This window comes from Lingula anatina, chromosome 1 (genome assembly GCF_051362555.1).
Source record: "Lingula anatina isolate TDL-2025a chromosome 1, LinAna3.0, whole genome shotgun sequence".
In the NCBI taxonomy this organism is placed as follows: domain Eukaryota; kingdom Metazoa; phylum Brachiopoda; class Lingulata; order Lingulida; family Lingulidae; genus Lingula; species Lingula anatina.
Genome location: NC_141767.1, coordinates 48,806,735 through 48,827,496, shown reverse-complemented (window position 1 = coordinate 48,827,496; position 20,762 = coordinate 48,806,735). Strand labels below are relative to the sequence as shown.

At 36.6% G+C, this 20,762-nt stretch overlaps 3 protein-coding genes across 7 annotated transcripts in view; 2 read left to right on the top strand and 1 right to left on the bottom strand.

Annotated features, from left to right (window-relative positions):
- Positions 1–78: 78 nt before the first annotated feature.
- Positions 79–7,318, top strand: LOC106167413 (solute carrier family 49 member A3). Its single transcript, XM_013546204.2, has 10 exons — positions 79–258; positions 2,743–2,901; positions 3,251–3,467; positions 3,796–3,869; positions 4,195–4,329; positions 4,566–4,682; positions 4,960–5,112; positions 5,407–5,564; positions 5,908–6,029; positions 6,214–7,318. The coding sequence occupies exons 1-10, from the start codon at positions 118–120 to the stop codon at positions 6,396–6,398; spliced, it is 1,461 nt and encodes a 486-aa protein (XP_013401658.1). The 5' UTR covers positions 79–117; the 3' UTR covers positions 6,399–7,318.
- Positions 5,881–17,503, bottom strand: LOC106167412 (uncharacterized). 3 transcript variants are annotated; one of them, XM_087000894.1, is made up of 7 exons: positions 17,423–17,503; positions 15,678–15,904; positions 15,168–15,286; positions 9,865–14,944; positions 9,116–9,642; positions 8,594–8,811; positions 5,881–8,100 (listed from the first exon to the last, which is right to left on the bottom strand). In XM_087000894.1, the coding sequence occupies exons 2-7, from the start codon at positions 15,874–15,876 to the stop codon at positions 8,031–8,033; spliced, it is 6,213 nt and encodes a 2,070-aa protein (XP_086857020.1). In that variant the 5' UTR covers positions 15,877–15,904; positions 17,423–17,503; the 3' UTR covers positions 5,881–8,030. The 3 variants fall into 3 exon arrangements, with proteins under 3 accessions (XP_086857020.1, XP_086857022.1, XP_086857021.1); XM_087000896.1 differs by having other exon boundaries at positions 9,865–14,941; XM_087000895.1 differs by lacking the exon at positions 17,423–17,503 and adding an exon at positions 16,784–16,888.
- The window catches only part of LOC106163353 (protein mono-ADP-ribosyltransferase PARP14-like), a 66,980-nt gene continuing 62,298 nt past the window's right edge, over positions 16,081–20,762 (top strand). Inside the window, exons 1-5 of one of the 3 annotated variants that reach the window (XM_087000889.1) lie at positions 16,084–16,228; positions 17,448–17,524; positions 18,751–18,835; positions 19,959–20,048; positions 20,204–20,384. In XM_087000889.1, the coding sequence (XP_086857015.1) occupies positions 20,034–20,048; positions 20,204–20,384 (196 nt within the window). In that variant the 5' untranslated portion in view covers positions 16,084–16,228; positions 17,448–17,524; positions 18,751–18,835; positions 19,959–20,033. Of the gene's footprint in view, positions 16,229–17,447; positions 17,525–18,750; positions 18,836–19,958; positions 20,049–20,203; positions 20,385–20,762 lie in introns of all 3 variants that reach the window. The other 2 variants (XM_087000891.1, XM_087000890.1) reach the window with 2 other exon arrangements.

Genomic DNA, 20,762 nt, shown 5'->3' with positions numbered 1-20,762 from the left:
TTTAAACTATCATTACGTATCTCAAATGCAAGGAAACCGAAACTGTCATCGTGGTTCATTATTTTGAATTTAATCGACCTTGACCATGAAATTTGACCTGACCCATATTTTAGAATCATGTTGGAAGAGGAAAGAGGGGAGGGGGAGCGACAACCCCTCCTCAGCAGCAGTTCTTCGGATAGGACTGAGTACAAAGTTTATACTAGAAGATGGTTTATGCTGGTGGTTGTTTGTCTGCTAAACATATCAAATGCAATGGTAATGATAGATATTTTTGCAAATTATGACTAATGTTCATGTGGTTGCACTTTGTCAATAAAAATGCGTGGTTTTAAATTGCTAAATTAAACCAGATAAATCGGCACTTTTGCAGTATCCCTCCCCCTAATGAGTCTTGATTGTCAATATCTTTTCTAAACTAAGCTATGTGGTGCCTTTAAAATATCGAGGATAAAAACCAAATTTGAGAGAACTAAAACCACTGGGGTAAATGGTATAATTCTGATGACTTTTTTTCAGTGTTGTAAGCCAGTATTAACAAGACTGCATGTTTGGCGACTGTGACATTTAAATCTTTCCCAAGCTCATTTTCACGATTATTTCCAGGTTAATTTCATTTATGTTTTGAAATAGGACTTTGCTGAACTAACTCAAAATGTGTAAGGGCCATTCCGTGGTATTTGGTCCGCAGACCTCAAAATTTGAAAAAGGAATCCTACTTATAAAACTTATAATTTCTGAAAACAGACACCATAAGACACCAGAATCCAAAAGAAATTTTAGGTTTTGATGATTAATTATGATTTTATTGACACTTTTATCTGCAAAACTTATAAAATAGTGTCACGGAAGGACATTTTTATTTTTGATATATTTTTCATAATAGAGATCATTTTAAACAATAAAGGCTAAATATATTAAATATAACTTATTTCTTACATTTAGGCAAGTGCATTAGATTAAAAAATATTTGATTATAAAATAATGGATTAATTAATATCAATTTGTCCTTCCGTGACGATTTTGGTACCTATTTTTTAAGTTTTCTCGGTAACTACAAAAGCTAAAAACTTATAACTTCATATTCTCCTCAACCATGATAGGGGCCAACAAAAAATGAATACATTTTTGCTTAGAACCACTTCAATAAGAAATTAAATCCAAATATATAAGCATTAAACATGACACCTAGCACAGTGGAAGCACGTATGAGGCATTTTGATTGGACCATAACAGGTCATGTGACCAATGAGCCCTAAACTCTTATGTCTTTCAAGATAATCTTGAACTTAAAATTCACAAGTATTATAAATAGAAGCATTTTTAAACTGGGAAACATTTCATTTGAATGAATAATTTTGAAGTTATTATAATTTAGACAATTGATTATATTTATAATTAATAGATTTGGTAAGATTTTCTCTAAAAATGTCAGAATATTATTTAAAGATGATCAGAGCAGATGAGAACTTACATTATAGTCAAAATTAGTAACATGTTTGAAGATGAAATATATCACCATAGAAGTACATGTTTACCTTTGATATTATTCATCAAACTTATGCTGGTATGTATTCATAAAATATTATTATTAGCCTTATTTTGCATTTTATTTAGCAATGGACAAAACGTCCTTCCGAGACGCGTCCTTCCATGACGCCTACTTGATTTTTTTATATGCAAAATTTTCAAATATATTATTTTTTCCCAAAAAAAAAAAATTTATACACTGAGAAAGTGAAATAATCAAATATTCTTATTTTGATTTGACCTTTAAAATATCTACACAGACAGAGCAGAATTTTAGATTTGAAGTTGAAAGTTAAAATTCCATGTCCATTTCACGTCCTTCCGAGACGCTAACTATTTATTATAATCTTTTCGCAACTATAATTTTTTTAAACTTAATTTTTTGCCCAATTATAACTTACATATAGAAGAATAAACATACAAAAAATGGACCTTGTAAGTTTTTTACTTTTGAAAATATTTTCATTTGAAGTGTCAAATGTCCTTCCATAACAGCAAAAAAATACCACGGAATGGCCCGTAACAGTATTTTCCATTCTTGTTAATCCCAACAATGAACCACTAGATGTACATGTACCAAGTATATACAGTGTTTTGGCATGACATAAACATGTACAGTTACCGCAGTGCACAGTGACATTCTGAAGTTGCGAAAGTAGAATGCTAGCAAATTACTGATAATTTCTATGTAGTATATAATATACAACTGGCCTGTGTGGAGCCTTGGGGAGTTCAAAGCACCAGGTACTGGATTACTGGTATTGCTCCCAATAAATAGTACATGCTGTATACTGGTATGCTAAGTACTGGACTTGAAGGGAGTTATTATAAGTATGGTCCTGGAACAAATATAGATATGTATATTATCACCAGGCTGTCTGAATTTTCCCAGACTTTATTTTTATGATAAGGTTGGTTTGGGCAGAATGCTCAATTAAGGTCCCAATGCCCCATCTTACTTCTCCCTGTAGAAATTGCTTTTCCTCATCAAATTTTATTTTCTGGCAATTGGCCTATGAATTACAAAGTGTATGATAAGAATCGGAATCCTTTGTTTAGATGTGCCAAACCCGCACATGGTGAGATTAGGGTTGAAAGTAATGTCCATCATTTTATGATTTAGTAGATTTTATCAAATCCATTTTATGATTATAAAACTTAAAATTGTTTAGATTTTTTTACCTCAGTCTTTCTTTTGTTAAAATATTCTAGATATGGATCACGTATTCACCCATAGCTGATGAGACTGCTACATACTATCAAACTAGTCTAAATGGCGTGAACTGGCTATCACTGGTTTACCTTGTGGCCAGCATACCCTTTGGACTGAGTGCCACATGGTTATTGGATACTCTTGGACTGAGAGCTGGGGTATAACTGATTTTAAAGATAGTAACATTACTGCTGAAGGATTGAATTAACTTTTACTTCCAAATTGTATTCTTTTTGTTTATTAGTAAGCTGTTTTGATTAGATTGTGGTTTAGTTTTGTACATTTGTCACCTTATTATCACAAAATGTAATAACAGATTTTCAGTTTGAATTGTCCAAAAAATATCAGATTTAATGTCATTCAGCCACTGAGTAAATATTAATAATAGTTATGATAGCTAGACTACTTACTTCCATGCAATATTATCTTCATAATATTGCTGATAAAATCATGTTTTAAATAGAAAATCATTCACAGTTTGTGACAAGAAAATTATTTGTTTATTAGATTATCTTGGGAGCATGGATCAACTGTATAGGGGCAGCTCTCAGAGTGGTGAGCAGCATCAGCATGGTGGATCAAAAGTTCAGATTTCCTGTCTTGATGGGTGGGCAGGCTGTAGCAGCTTGTTCCCAGTCATTTGTACTCTTTGCTCCAACAAAACTAGCAGCACTATGGTTTAGAGATGACCAAAGAGCCATTGCTAATATGATTGCCTCTATGTGTGAGTTTTGACTTATTCATTTAAAAATAAAATACTTTGTTTTTTTACACTAACAGTATCTTTGCTTTGGTTATGTTGCCAGATTAGGAAAAAAAGAAAAAGAAGTTAGATTTGCTGGAAGGGGTATGGTGATTTGTTCCTTTAATTGAAATGGACTTTTTTAACAGTTTGGTTTAAATTTTGGAAATTGTGTGAGCTAATATAATTATCTTTTCATTTAAAAGGATAATGATTTAAAATAACATGTCTTTTAATGCCTTATAAATCAACTTAAGCACCACATATTTTATTGACTAAAGTTTACTTACAGCTTTTTGTTTTGTTCCAGCTAACCCTCTAGGTATTCTTGTTGCCAATGTGTTGTCTCCTGTGATACAGGGAAGTAGTGGATTTTTAACAATGGTAGGTGCAAAAAAACTAATACAGTTAGAATCTTTTTGAAAATTTGTGTTAGGTAATATCTTTATCCTTTCAAGTTATAGGATTAATTAACAGGTCATGTTTAAGTAATTTTCTTTATATCATAATCTTTACGTGGTTTTATCACTAGCCTTTGCAATTAAAGTAGATGTTTCAGTGCCTTGGATGTTCAAAGTTTGCTGTCAGTATAAGTGCATTATATGCACACAATATTATGAGAACAGTACTGGATGTGATTAAATCTGATATTGTTAATATTCAAACAAGCATTTGTCCTGTATATTAAATTAAAACTTTCTTCCCTCAGCATTTAGTTTTCTTAGGTCCAGCATTAGTAGCTGTAGTCATGGCAACATTTGGTGTGTGGAGCTCTACACCTCCCACTCCTCCAACTGCCAGTGCTGAGAGAGAATCTGAACCTTTCCTTCTTGGACTGAAGCAGGTTTGGTTATGAATTGTAATATTCATATGCCAGATAAAATTACATAAAATATTGTCAGTTATTACAAATAAAAGAACTTAGCTTTATACAAAATGACACATCTTGGGATTGATATTTCAAACTGTTTATAGTAATTTGTTAAGCTGTTGATATTTACTGTAAAGGATATCAGTTATCTCTTAGCAGTGGTAGAGATAGAAGAAAATAGATTATTATTTATATTTTGGTTATGTCAGATTGCCAAGAACAAGCAATACTGGGTGCTGACTGTGTGTTTTGGAGCAGGACTTGGCTTATTCAACTCACTGACCACATTAATAGAACAGATCCTCTGTCCATGGGGATATGATGATGTGAGTTGATATGCATAGGAATAACGATTTTACAAGAGAGTGCATTGTGTATTTAAGAAGTATTTATTAGTAACTAAAGTCAACTTTGAATTACCATAACTGATTTATGAGTAGACCAATGTCATGCATTAAAAACTGTCTTAAGATGTATAGCAAAAAAAAAAAAAAAAAGTTTGATTATATCATACCATGTATCATATAATGAAAAAAGTATTGTAAAGTCAGAAACTGGTGTAAACTATTAGAGGTGGATTCTACGAAGAATTTTCTTCTCTAGAACTTTGCTGGTATCTGTGGGGCACTCCTCATAGGCTGTGGTATTATAGGAGCTGCAGGCTTCAGCTTATTTGTAGACAAGACCAAAAAATTTGAGGAGGTGGCCAAATTCTGTTTTTGTATGGCAGCTGCAGCCTGTGTAGCATTTTCATTGGTAAGAAAAAAAGTACTGTTGATGCACCCTAGGCACATGATGATTACTTTGTCTTTGCTGTCAGCTTGTAGAATAATTTCAATGTATGACAAATTATACTCTTTTAATTTTACTCTTGTATAAAGATTACAGATGTTTAAATTTTATGATTGCATATCATGATATAACAGAATTTTTTCAGATAAATGAAGTTATTAAATTTCAAAACAAACTTTAATGGCATGAATATGCCAAAATATTGAGTACTACCTTTTGAAGGTGGGTTTCTTAAAATGTCTTTGTACATTGTTGCAGACAGCAAGAATGTATGACATACCTGTCTGGATTGGCATTTCTATAGCATTGTTTGGAATATTTGGATTTGCCCTGTACCCTGTATGTCTGGAACTGGCTGTTGAGACAACATTTCCTGTGGCAGAAGCTACCAGTGCAGGCTTTCTGTTAATTTCAGGGTAAGGGCTGAATGCACACATCTAATGTATACCATTTGTATTGCTTTACTGTTTTGCATTGATTATGCTTATTTCAAACTTTTTCTTGAATTCTATTTAACTAATTGATACCTGCCACAGAAGTGAAAAGTTCACAGAATAAAATAAGAAACAGCTGTAAAGATGGTCTTGAGTAGCTGCAGAAGTCACAAACTTTTCTCTGTGTAATATCGCATTAACATGAGAAGTAAACATTTCATGTAAAAAAATTTAATGATTTACTTTTAAAAATGTCATAATGAATGAAGATGTGATTTTTAGAATAACTATGATAACATAAATATGTCATATTTATTTTATTTAGGCAGATACAGGGTATAATATTTGTCCTTGTTATGGAGGTTATAGCAGTGGAGTTGCCAGTAAATAATTTACAAGCCTGCAAAGTCAGTAAAGTTGAACCTACCCCACCAATGGATTATACCTGTGAGTGAAATATGTTGTTATTGGATCCTAATACTAGATTCCAGAATCTGCCAGCCTTTTTGTAGACTCCTAGTTGTGTAAATGTATAGAAATAAGCCATGTTAATTGCCATGAAATAGCCTCCTTACTATTCTGTGTTTCAAATTAGCATATAGTAATCTATATATTTTCTCAATATTTCCAGATCCTGATATTTTCCTGTGTTGTGTAGCTGCAGTAGGAGCCATTTTCCTTGTCACATGTTTCAAATGTCCTTACAAACGATTACGAGCAGAGCAGGCTTCTGCTGCAGAAAAGATATTGAATATTGCTTCTACTTCTCGACAAGAGCAAAATGACTCTTCCACACAGAATGATTTATTAACATGAATTGACTTGGAGAAAGTTTGTTTTTCCTCAATACAATTTTATCAGGGATAATTATTCTAACCAGAATACTCATGTGCTTATTGATCAACTCCAATTTAAAAAAAATGGTTGCTTTAATGTGTGCATGGTTGTGATATCACTGCAGGTAGATTGCTTATTTTAATCTTGTTCTTTTACATCAGAGAATAAAAGTATTGGAATATCTTGAAAGCATGTTTCTCCCTGTTGAAATCCAAATATTCTTAAATTGTCTCTTAAGCTTTCTTTAAGTGTAGTGTATCCAAGCAATCCATGGTCTTCACTGCATGCATTTATATTTTTAGTTAATTGTGACTGTAAGAAGTTGATGAAGTGCTCCAAGAGCAAATCACTTAAGATAAATTATTTTAACAAGATCCTTTGGTAGTTTGGCAGATTACACCAGTGCACATTCCAAATTGTGTGGAATAAAGATGTTTTATTTTCATAATGTGATTAAGATTATATATTTAAGGATCACACCAGTTGAAATGATGCTTAAAAATAATGTCACTTATTTTTCTAATTTTTTTTCAGTTGGCAGCTAACTAGTGTTTGGAATAGTTAACTACTTCAAATATTTCATGCATTATTTACACCATATATTTATATCTATGTGCAATTTTTATTATTTCATTTGATAATGCAAAGTCTAGGAATTTCTCCTTCATTACAAGCTATTTCATCGATTTCAATCATATCATAGCTCATCAAATTTTTGTCTTAAATATAGTTAAACACTAGTCACTGTATAATTTGTTGTTAAAGTAGTGGTCATATTTGGATAGTGACCCCAGAATAAATTATCTGCTACTGAGTAGCTCTATATCTTTATATCAAAGGCATTCATGTGAAAAAATGATGTCAGTTAATCACTGTCAAATAAAAACTTCCATTACAAACGATGCATGTGGCTCATTATTTAGAAGTTTTCCTATTATAATAAAAGTAAATTTATAGAATCATAAATTGTATTGATTAGAGTGTCTAATGACAATTTAACACTACCAATTAAAACTTTGTTTGCATAAAAAATGAAGATTTTCCATTTTGCAACTTCTTACAATATCCATGATGTTCACCAAAAACATTTCACTAAATGTTTCTTGGTATCAATTATCAGTATCAGTAATCGCTGCTAAATGTTGCATTGATGTTTAAACTACCTATATATCACACAAGTTGCTTACTGATTCCTTCTCCAGCTGATGTGCTATGAGGAATTTTGAAATATATCCAGTGGATTATGTACACCAAAAAAGAAAAAGAAATTATCAAATCATTTACACTTCAGTTCCGACTAAATACGTTGACTTCGTTTAAATATATAAGTAAAAATCCACTTGCCGTGAATACATTTTTATGGTATTTACCCAATGAAATCTACCCCAAGGATGCAAGTTTTCCTTTCAATGTGTTGAATTCACTTTTCTCAATTTCAAGTCAAAGAGACGACACGGCCATATTGGATAGATGCCCTACAACTGAAAGTCCTGCTGGCCATTAGTACTGGAATGAAATAAAGGGTCTCGGAGAACGCACCAAGACGTTAATTTTGTCTGGAATTGTATGTTGGGCTCTCGTAGATACTGGTCATGTAAGGACTTATTTCAACTATTCAATGCCTTTTGCTCTCAATTCTTCTTGTACGCGTCGCAAATAGTCTGGGTCCGGATAACCAAATCTAAAAATAGAAGTGATACTGGTTTATATGTACGTTTCTTCTCTAAATCATTCTTATTTTTCTAAATGATAATTGACAGAAATGTTTAAAAAACAAATATATTCCAACTCGAATTTCCTTTTTTTTTAGTGAATTAAGATACCCCCTTTTTCACTTGTTAAAAATGCGAAATAAAACTAGACAGCAAAGCTGGTAAATGTATAGAGACAAAACAGCAAAAGTTGTTACGTACTAAAAATAAAGATGAAAATATATATAAAAAATAAAAATTCTATTATGCTGAGTTTCGAAAGAAACATTCCTTTTAACCAAACAAAGCCACACAATGAAATGTAGAGTAAAACATAATATATTATTTTATATAAGGACTGATGTTTCGGACGTCGATGCCATTGGCGTCGACACGAACCGAAATACGGTCGTATACGCATACATTGCGACTGAGTCTGTATGAGAAATGAACTGAGCGTTTATCATACTACTGTATATTTACCCAGTTGATCCACCGTGTTTATTTGTCTTGTGGTGTATGTCATTCCACGTAATCTGATCCTCTAAACCAGTCGTTGTCGACCTCCCTATGGTGAATGTAAGACGCTTGTCAAACGCTTTTTGTAAAAGATTTAGCACCTTCCTCCCTTCTGGAGAATCTGGCAGGTATGCCACTCGAGTCGTACCCCTGTAATGACGACCTGGATTCGGATGGTCGTCCTGAAAAAGAATAAAATTAAAAAGAAAATGGTTATTACATTCACATGGTGTTCAGACGACAGCTGACAACGAATCAGTTAGTTATTTGAGCATGTCCAGCAAATAATACTTGTATCACATAAACCGTTTAATGTATCAACTTGCAACTGAAGCAATACAAAAAAACATTCAACTCATCCCAGAGCCATTGTGTCTACATACAAATATCTATTCGCGCGGTATATATATATATATATATATATATATATATATATATATATATATATATATATATATATATATGGTTGTAAGTTGCAACGCTCACCTGCTGAATGCCGCCACTGAAGCTGTAAGTGATGACAATCGTCCCGAAACCGCCATGTCCCGGAAGGGGAGCCCATTCCTTAGATACCGTCATTGTGCCCTCTGGCATATTTCCCGTCAAAGTTCCGTATAAAGTACCACATGTCGGGCAAGCAGGTTTGTGAAGTTTAAAACAGTTGTCAATGCATTCCTTACAGAAAACGTGATTGCATTTGCTTAGTGCGATCGGGTTGGTTGGTTCGTCAAAACAAATTGCACAAGGGACACTCTCAGGCGTTGTCGATTCCTCAGATTTCTTGTCATTTCTTGTCATAGCATTCATGGGGTTAATTTCTGCTTTGGACAAAGTCCCTCCACTTTCAATCCTACCCGGAGCAAAGGCATTCATCAAAAGACCAAGTACGTCTGAGTTGAAGTCAATAAAAAGTACATGTTGTAGCGTTGTCTTTGGTCCGATTTGCCGACTAAAATCCGTTACAGCATCAAACATGGCATTTGAACAAATCTGTATCGACACTCCGAAGATTCCTATAACATAGAAAGACATTTTAATAAAATTATTAGAAGGTAAATTACAATAAATAAATTGATAAATGAGTTTATAATAATAATAATGAAATGAAAAGTTCGTTTAAAACATTTAAATTATGGGTATAATTGAAAAATGTAAATACAGGCAAAGAAAAAAAATGGAAAAACCAACGAATTATCTTTCTTTTTCCATCGGGTATCACCAGTTATGTAACGTACCTGAACTAATGGCAGGTATTGCAATGGACTTCATTTCATAATCATGGGCCTCTATCAGGCAGTTGAAGACAGCCTCTCGCAGTTTTCTATAACAGATTGTGTCATCGTTGTATTGTTGTCGCCGAGGACCAACTGTGTGAAATACTTTTTTGCATTTCAACCTGCTATCTGGACCTCCTGCTGAAGTCACTAGCACTTCACTCGTCCTTAGGCCACCATGTCTCTTCAATGTTTCTTGACACTCGGATTCAAAAACTGTACCCGCAGCATCGGCTATGGCCCGTGCCACGCCCCTGCCATGTTGCAGATATTCATTAGCTGCATTTACTATTGCATCTACCTCAACAGTCGTGATGTCTGCTTTGTATATAGAAATCATAAGTCCTTCTTTGGTTCTAAATTGAGGTTGCTGAGTTAAGGAGCCGCTGGTCGACGGGCTTTTTGGCATATCTCCACTTTTGTCCATATCTGCTGGATGCTTGTTTCGTTTAATCGGTTGCCAATCCAATGACGGGATATTTAAGAGCTCAGTGAGCTCAAATTCCTTGGCCATAGTAGAGCACCTGTCTCCTTGGGTCATGAGTCTGATGCCATTCCAGTCAACATGAACGTACGTGTTTTTGTATTTGGACATAAATTTATTCACAGCATGCATAGGAGCTTGCCGAGAATGAATTATTTTATCACAGCATTTTTTCGATATCGATATGGTGACTATGTTTACATATTCGAAGCACTTCTGGTATATCTGGATAAATTCTTCAGCAGCTGCGTCTAAAGTGGCCTGATCACGGGCAGTCAAAATAATCGTTCCTGTGCTTTGATTGGCATACACCTGCCATACGACACTTGTTCCGCCTTTAAGAATATTTTCGATTCCGTCGGAGTGAATGTGATTAATGTAAAGCACAAGATCTGAATTTAATCCAGTGAATGTCTCTGTTGCCTCCTTCTGTTTCGAAGGGGTTTCTGCAGCAAGGTACTCTATCTTCATACATGTACCTGAGATGATCTGACGCTGAAGCTCTTCCTCAGAAAGGTCCTCTAAACGAGAAGAGGTGATATTAGCTCCTTCTACGGTATGTCTGATGCTCATATGAGACTCATGACCGGGATCGCTAATTTCTGTTAAGCGTGACGGCAAACCAACGTGGGAGACAGGTGTGTTGACTTGGGTCAGATTTACATGTAGGTACGAATCAGTGTTCGGTAAATTAGTCTCACGTGTTCTACCTCCATTATCACTTGCTGGTCTTTCTAGCACACCATTGGCTGTCATACCATTTATCTCAGCTCCCGCCATCTCACTTGGATCTTCACCTGACGCATATTCCACACCATCAGTTCTTGTTTCTTTATTCGTGTCCTTTTTGTGGATTAGAGGCGAAGAAACGTTGCAAGATCGACCGTTGCCTTTATCAGGATCACCTACGATTCCAAAACGTTTTGTCACTCTTTTGGCATCTTTTTCACTATCCTTAACGGGAGGAAATACATTCCTTTTATTTGAAGCGTTATCAAGGGGTAATCCTTGGGAACTGCTTAAAGGCTGTTCTAGTTGATACCCCAAAGATGACTCCATACTTTTCAAGGTTTCAATTTCTCCTGTTTTTCCATTCTCAGCTACTCCCTCACCATCACTGTCAGGCGGTATCTGGCTTTTCGCCGCTTTACCACTTTCTTTATCTTCACTTTTGCCCACTTTGCCTTTCGGTTTATCTTTGTCAATATCTAGGTCTTCTGCAGGGATTTTGGTATTTTGGACGTGGTGAAGGGCTCTTGAAAAGGCCTTGGAAGGCTCTTGCAAGGTCATATTAGCACGACTGTGCTGATCATCTGAATGTACCTTACTTCGGAATATTTTAGCAGACTGTTCGTCATTCGCTTCTTGACAGATTTCCTTCGCAGTTCGAACATCGCTATACCCATCTTCTGTTTGCAGAGTTTTCTCGCCGAATGGTTGTGGGGCTGCAGTTTCATCCATCCCAATGGTTTCTTTTTCATATTTAACTTCTTTACTTTGACATGATATTCCAGTATACCCAGGTGTGATTGCATTGTTGTGTTCGTTTATCTCCATTACAATAACACCAAATCCTGTAGCGTGAGTTGCTTTGTCTACAGGGTGATTTGGAGAAATATTTGAACCAAAGTTTGAGTGTCGGGTAGGTGCAGGTTGTTTAGTTCGATGGCCATCTTTACCACCGCCATTTTCATTCTCATTTGTTTCATCAGTTTCAATTTCCTCGTGATTTCCTTTGATGCCAGCTGCACTTTCGCGTGGCCATTGGTCTTCACGTATATTTGCGTTACATTTTATTGTATGAGTAACGCTAGAACCTGGAACTTTGTCCATGTCTGGATCACTGTTTTGGATGTTGGTGCTGGTTACTGCTGAAGCATGTACTGCTGGAGTGACAGAAGGTGCTGCTGTAGCTGCATGACAATTATTTGTTGTTTTATTTTGTGCGACACCTACAGCAATCTTTAAAGACGATCCATCTTTGGATATTCCTCTGGCAGGGCCTTCCGAATCTTTGCTAGCAATATCGGAAGATTTCTCAGATGTTAGTATGTGATGATTGTCACCTAGTTTGATATCTGTAGGCTGATCAGTATCATGCGCAGCGTTGTGAACGCGGCTCACATTCGTTTCCACCTCAGCCTCCATTACCTCGTGATTTTCACTGGAACCAACTGCACTGTGTGCCGATGCCTTTGAAGGTGTATAATCATGAGTCTTGTTGCTGCTTGCAGCTTTAGCTTTGACAGGAGTTGATGAAACCGTTTCGCTCAAGGATACCTCGGCAATTTCTGAAGATTTTTTAGTGTCAATTACATATGTGGTTTCTTTTTTCTGAAATTGGACCTCACTTCCGGTAGGCGTTTCGTGTGTAGGTTGGCTTAGCCCAATTTTAATGATATCATGAGAGCATTTCTCCTCCCCTTTATCGGCGCCAACTTGGTTTCCACTGGTCTCATCTGCAGATTTGAATGCTGTATAATTTTTCATGTTGTCAGTTGAATTTTGATTTGACCCTGCCTGCCCAGTGCCTGGTCGTGAATTGCTGAGATCTTTAGCCTGAATATCAGCATCGGTTACATTTGGTGCTGCAGAAGTTGTGCGATTATTGACACCTGAGGCAATCGCCAAAGGCGTTTCATTAGTGCACACGCCCGTGGCTGGATCATCAGAACCTTTGCAAGGAATATTGGAAGGAATTTCAGATGTTGGTGTGTGATGATTGTCGATTAGATTAGTGACTGGGGGCTGGTCAATATCATGATCATCGTTGTTGTAATGATTGCCCTTCGTTGTATCTTCAGTGGCCATTACATCATTATTTTCACTGGTTTCTGACTCTGTACACTGGTTTTCGGGTCGGATTGTGGGACATATTGAATGACGGCTACCACCAAAACTCGTATCAGTGCTTGGTGTCGGATAATTGTCCTGGGTGTTGTCGATGCTTACTAGTAGAACTTTGTCAGAAACTGCTTCGGTTTCATTGTTATTTGCTCTGTCATTTTTCAATTTGTCACTTGAATTTCGTTTTGAAACTGTCTGTTCAGGGCCTGGTTGTGAATCCTTTACATCTGAACCTTTGCAGGGAACATTGGAAGGAACTTCAACTGTTGGTGTGGTTTTGTCCACTGGCTTAGTAACTGGACGCTGGTCAGCATTACGTTCATCTTTGTCTGCACGATTTACATTTGTTTCATCTTCAGCGTCCATTACCTCATTATTTTCACTGACGCTACCTGTAATGGTTTCTGACTCTTTACATTGGTTTCCGGGTTGGATTAGGGGGGATTTTAAATGACGGGAAGCGCCAAAACTCGAAGCAGTGCTTGGTTTAGGATAATTATCCTGGGGGTTGTCGATGCTTGCAAATGGAATTTCGTCAGAAACTGCATCTTTTTCGACTGTCTCATCAGGATGTAAACATATTTTTTTGTTACTTGATGTGCCCGTACATTCTGCTGTGGCTGTGTCATAATCGAGTGAGGCAGTCAGGGAAGTATGGCTCACGTCATCGTTCGGTGTTTCGTTTGTCAAAGATTTTCTAGGTGTGAGATTTTCGGAATCCTTGCAAAGAAAGAGGGAAGATGTTACCGATGTTGGTTTTGGGTACCTGTCATTTGGTTTGGTAATTGGAGGGTGGTCAATATCATGCCATTCGTTATCTTCGTTATTTTCGTCTGTTTTATCTGCGGCTTCCATTATCATGTGGTTTTCATCGGTATTGTGTGTTGACCCTGCTTGACACATGCTTTGGTTTTTGGGGGTATTTATGGGAAATTCTGGAACACCGTTATCACCAGAACTTGAGCTTCTGATTTCCTGGGTATTGGTGCTCACTGTTGACGCTGGGTATACAACAGTCTCGGTAACTGCTTTTTCGTTTTTGGAAATGTCCGTGGTGTTACTTCTTTTTGAATTTATCTCACCTGGAATTTTGTTAGACGATTTACAGTAATTGTAATTTCTAGTAGTAACATGAGGTTGCTTGACTTCACTTTCAGTGTAACTAACGTGGTCCCTCCAGGCCTCCTCTTCAAATTTGACATCTTCTTCCATTGTGTTTCCCCCTGAATCTGCACGGTATGAGTAGGCGCTTTCGTTTTTGGATTTGCTCGGATACGCATCATAAAAACATTTACTGGTTTCTAAACCTTTCCTTTGGGTGCAGGGAACGCGTTTTGATGGTAAGAAATCATCCGCTGTTGTCTTCTGATTATGAAGTTGGTTATTTAAGGCAATCGTTTGGTTGCCATTAGCATGTACGTTTTCTTCTAAACTTTTCTCGAAGGTAGTGATGTAATCAAATCGACCGTTATCTTGTGGAGACGGCATTCGACTCACCTGACATCGGCACGTCTGCGGACACCGCGAGGAGCCTCTTGTTTGAGAATCATTCATAAATGCAAAGCTGCCTGAAACACAATTTCCTTCCAAAGCCGTTTTAGACGTTGCATTTAGTTCGTAATAAGGTTGTTCTGGTGGTGAACTACTTGCTGGGTGTACATGATGTGTTGACGCGTCGGTAGAAGACGATAGGGGTGCAGGACTTTCCTTCTGGAGGAAACATATTTTACATAAAGTGTTATATGGCCGCGTACACAGTGCGTATTTAGAGGGACAAAATTATTCATTTTACCGGAGGTGTGTCAGAGAGAGAGAGAGAGAGAGAGAGAGAGAGAGAGAGAGAGGGAGAGAAAGAGATGAAAAAGTGTATTAAATAATCGCTTTTACTAAATATCATTTAAAATTTTGAGTGAAAGAAATATAGGCAGCTTACAAGGTATTCAGGAGAGCTGTGCACCATGGGCGGACGTATTGCCTGTAATGTGCCATCCTGGAACTGCATTTCAATTCTTGTACCATCTGCCCGTTCACGGCCAAAGAGTGCGTCTATATCTGATTGAAAAAAGATCATTTTTAACAACAACTAGGATGGTTCATAAGTTTTAACTTATTTAAATGATTAATTTTAGTTTTTTTCTATCCGAAATTATCCTTAATTGTGCTAACAATGTGCTAAAGACTGTACTGCGTAAGAAGTCGTTGATTGTGGACTTTTCTGGTAATAGCGCTCTCTAACAGAGGCCTTCCCCGCCTTTAAAAAAGTTGTTTATGTAATTTGGTAACAGCAAGAAGGACCTTTGGTTGGAACTAAGGTCATAGTACATTGTAACAACCAGTGCGCGTGATATATTCAGATAAATCAGATAAGATTGCATTGCGTACCATCGCGTAACACTAGTCTATTAATTATTAATTTAATATAAGGTCAAATCGGAAAAGCTACCTGCAACACTTTTATACGTAAGGAGGGCACAGCTATCAAGGTCGTGATATTTGAACGGGAACACCACGCTATCTAGTTTCCCCTGCATCCCTTGCATGCCCTCGAAGTGATCTTGTATATCAGAGGCAGAGACTCCCCGCGGTGTTCCCAGTATGATGACATGTTCATCAGGGTGCAACTGCGGAGGGGAAGAGGTCATTTTAGGCTCGTTGTATCATCTAGCTGCACTGAAATTTAGATATATTGGTGAGCTTAGATGATAATTATTTAACACAAACTAATTAGACCCAAGAGACCGAATTTGATCTTTAGGCCACAGTAGAGCCGTAACAGGCGTAGGCCTTCACCAGACTGGTCACGTGGGTTGTTACTCACTGACCGCTAGGTGGTATATCTGCCAGGACCCTTTTATAAATACCAGGTAGATCGATTGTGGTGGTTGTTTATCCTGGTCTTCAACTGTCTTCTTGTGCCACCAATATAAAAGGAATTACAGTCATGGCAGTTGACCTGGTATATAGTCCCACAACGATGTTCTCCGTAAGCTAACGGTAGGAAGAATTATTTTAGCTAGTGCTAAATAACCCAGCAGGCAAACGACATTGATTCAACGTTGATTCAACGTTGATCCAACAAAATTAACGTTGATTCAACTGTGAATCAATGTCGTTTGTCTGCTGGGTAACTATTATCTTTGATGCAACTACAAAGCTAATTTAAAATTGAGCTCATATATTGGTAATCGTTTTATTTGTGAAAATCGGGTAATTCGTAATTTGTTCTGCTAAAACTTTTTTCTTTATTAATTAATCAACTACACCTGATTTGTCTTATAAAGTCAAACCAAATTCATTCTCAACATATTTCTTCGATGATATTGACGATGTGCTTATTAATACTTCATACAGTGATCGACCTATAAATATTTTTCTCTACAGTATTTTCACATAATTTCAAACCATAATATAACACTGAATTACAAATGTGATATATAGCATGGACATTGTGAAATTTATTAGAATCTTTTCTTTCCTTAATCGAATCCTACTACACCTGCATGGATATTGTTGTTCTTTAAAAATGGCCCACTGAGCCTTAGCGCTTACCAGGTTCGCCTCCTACACTGTACTTTCAGTATCTCTCTCGACTTTTCCAATCCCTTTCTTTTCCTAGGAGGGGCGTTTACCTGCAGGGTCCGAAGTACATTTCACACTGTATATGCGTATGTTATACCTACATGTGACCTATTGACTACTTGTTTGAACCGGTATCGGTGACGTCACTATCACAGCTCGAGCAGGACGAAAAACGAAACTAATTTTATGCTTTAAAAATGCAACGCTTTAGTGCGTTAGCTTTCATTGTGCATTCTGAAATAAATCAGTGGCTAAGCGTGTGAAAAGAAAACAGATATTATAAGTCAGCATGCGTACTATCCGGTTATAAGGTTTGAGAGTGCTATAAGCCCCTGCACCGCCTCAAGAAGTTGTAAAGAGACAATTTCTTGACCACCTACATGTATAAGCTCTACAGGTACAAGTGTAACATACAGGCTGGGCGTCATCACAATGAAAAAATAGACCCCAGTTAATTGATCACTTCCCTTTATGCAGCTGATTTTATCCATTGCAAGACACAACTTATAGGAGGCCAGCTTATAAAATATGTGCAAGCTTGAGATAATAATCGTAATCATATCATTAATCTGTCCGAGTAAAATTAGCGATGCATGTACATGTTGTTACCTTAGTTATCTTCAAACCATTTCAGTTTACAGGTTTTCAGTAAGTTAAGAGCAGTGCAGGTCAACACAGTCTACAGGCATATAGATTAACCGGAAATCCCAGGTAACGTTAATTCTTATTGGGTGATATGGCTGAGTCGATTGCATTTGTAATGCTGATTGGTTGGATATGGCAGGCATTCCATATTTAGAAACTGGGAATCCCCTCCATATTTACCTATACAAATACGACCATATTGGAGAGTTTCATAGTTTTACTTTAAGTTTCTCTGAATAACATTCAGTCTAACTTAAGGTTTACATCAGAGGCGTCGGGCCCAGGAATAAAAGACGCCAAACTACACACAGTACAGCGTATTTGTGAGTGAGATCTTTTACCGCTAGGGAGGTCAAGTCAACTTTGGAAGTTACATTAATATAAGCCAGACTGATATTTTCTGACAGAGCAAATAATGAGTTTTCCCAATTTTTTTAAATCAAGCAAGCCAATCAAGAGCTATTAAATTTACAAGAATTGTAGTCGGCCACGAATTTTTTTTAAGTCTTGTATGCAAGCATATGTAACAGTTGAAGCCAAATAATTATAGATACAATATTTTCTGGAATTTATCCATTATTTCCATGGCAACCTTTGCTAAATGTCATTAGCGATCAATACTATTTTTTTCAACCTTAAGGCTTCAGAATCACTGCCCAAAGGCTACTCTTGGATGAAAATGATTCTAAAAAATGCGCCATCATAAAAACAAAAACGATGGCTTCTAATGTATCCGTTGCTATGGAAACTGTCGCTATGATAGCTGTTGTTATGGTAACAGTTTAAGTTATTTTGTAAACATAATCATGAATTTTTAAACCGAATATGAAGTGGGAAACAATCTTGGTACTCACTATATGAATTTAAGTTGAATAGTAAACAAATACAATGTCACTGTTGCCATGACAACCAATATTACAGTGGCACTTGCATATACGATTTAAAGGTTTAACTAGTATAAAATGCCAGAATGCACAATGAAAATAAGTAATATCCGATTTTGGTAAGTTATCATTTTGCCAAAAAAAATTTCATTGATACTGGACATCATAGCATGTAGGTAATACAAAACCAGTGAGATTTTTGTAGAGACCGCCGTATCGTAATGGCAGGTTTAGGAATCTGTGGAGAGAAAATAAATACTACGTTTGTTCACTTTTGTTTGACTGTCATTAACTGTACTTTGTTTGACTGTATTTTTTAATCAAGGGTTCATTGTTCCGAATGTTCTATAGTGAACATTCCGACCAATGAGCGATGTCACCTGACCTCCCTACTGACGCACTTTTCAGGACTGCAGTCAAAGCGAAAGGGGCGTAGTTCGGGAAGTCGAAATAACACGACAACAAAAGAGAGTTTGTTCTCGTCAAGTGCAAGGTATGTGGTTTGTATCTACTTATCTCTCATCCTTCGGCTGATCTTTTGGGGTAAAAAGAACATCTACCAAGTCTACTAGTATTTATGTAGTGTTAATTTTAATTAAAATGCGTGACTTGTGTGACTTTGTGGAGAGGAGGGGTACCTGTTTCAGGGGTGTATGCAGGATTATTTGAAGGGGTTCTGATTTTTCTAGGAATGACAGGCCTCGGATGCGAGTCCGATCCCCGCCCACTTGGCCCCGGAAACTTTTGGTGTTTTGAAGGGCAAACGGTGCCATTTGGTACAGTTTAGATCTATGATTCAGCTAGTCAAATTTTTATTTCAAGGGGAACATATTGGTGTGATTTTTTTTCAGTAACCGAAGGTGTGGCCCCCATGATCCCGCCCCCTTAATCCGCTGGTGTGTTCGTTATCTTGCTGGAATGATGCCCGAGCTATTTTAAACGATTATAGAAAAGTCGTGAAATAAAAATTCTCAATTTTAAATAATAGATTTTCAATAAAAATTCTCTTATTTTTTCAAAATATTCCATCATATGACAGGAATGGTAGTCCTATGAATGGAAGTTCAGCGTCTTAAATGATTAGTATAGGTAAGGGTTAGTCGAAGTTTTGGGGTTAGTATATAGTATATTGGACGAATGTCAACTGCATAAAGTAATGGGGAACGGACTACGATTCACATTCCAGCCACGACAGAGTCACCAGAGTTTTTTAATGAAATATCATGGCTTATTTCTTCATTTTTCTGCTTCTTTTTCATAGAACTGTACTGTTATGCCATTTAAATCTTCTTTCTTATTAATACGCTCATCTTTTCTCTCAAACTATTTCTTGGCGTGGGGAAAATAATGGCATCGTTCAAAAGAACAACGTATGTAACCATCCAAGGAAATAATCGGAACATTTACGCTTTATGGAACGTGTCAATATACACAGTAAACGGCTACCTGTATCAACCTTTTAATGTATCTACCGGGATTATTAATAAGTAACCCCTATATTACTGTTTTTGTGTTTTTATTGACATGTTTATACAATGTGTCATCGTCTTTGTGCTACACTGTACTACACATGCACCAAATACCTTATGATTACTGAGAAATTGGGTGTTTTTCAGAGACGGAAATTCCACTGTTGACAACACATCTCGTCCCCATGATCTGTCTTGAAGGCATTAAAAAATTATCCAATAATGGACTCGAAAGAGGTAAGAAAACATTTATATACATGTATTAATCATTATAGGACAGAAACCTTTGTTCGAATTATATGTTATACTGAAAATATAATAGCTTTCAACATTTTAAGTCCCCAAAGGGGACATTATGTCATTATGTCTCATTATGTCATTTTTGTTATAAGGGCACCGATACAAATAATACCAGTTCGAGCCACGAAATGTCAGCTAGCCACCACTTGTTGCAAGACTTCTCCTCGCCAACTGGACACAGACAACATGTACAACCACAAGAATACGGGCAGCAAACTTTAGGAGCTACTTCTCAAATCTCCAGTCCATTACACCCAGTACAATTAAATACAGGTGGGTCCCTTGTATAAAATTACATCTGTTAATGATTAATCGATAATATCACGCAATTCCAAATTTTTGTCAACTGACTCCCTCTCTACCGTGCATGTAACTATGTCTAGAATTCACATGTCACGAGAAAGGGTACCTGACCTTTTATCATATCTATATCATGTCACTGGGTTCAAGAGACGAGGGACCCCTCAGCAGATTCCATGCTCTTTATTCTTCCGTAGTTGATTGGAGGCCACGTGACAGCCAACGTAAAATATAGGTTACAGCGGGTACATGGGTAAATTAAAGTGTGTACGGCAATCAATGCATGTGGATCGAGCTTTTATCTGATATGGTTTTGCAACCTTTTAAACCAATGCAATAAATGATAAGGCA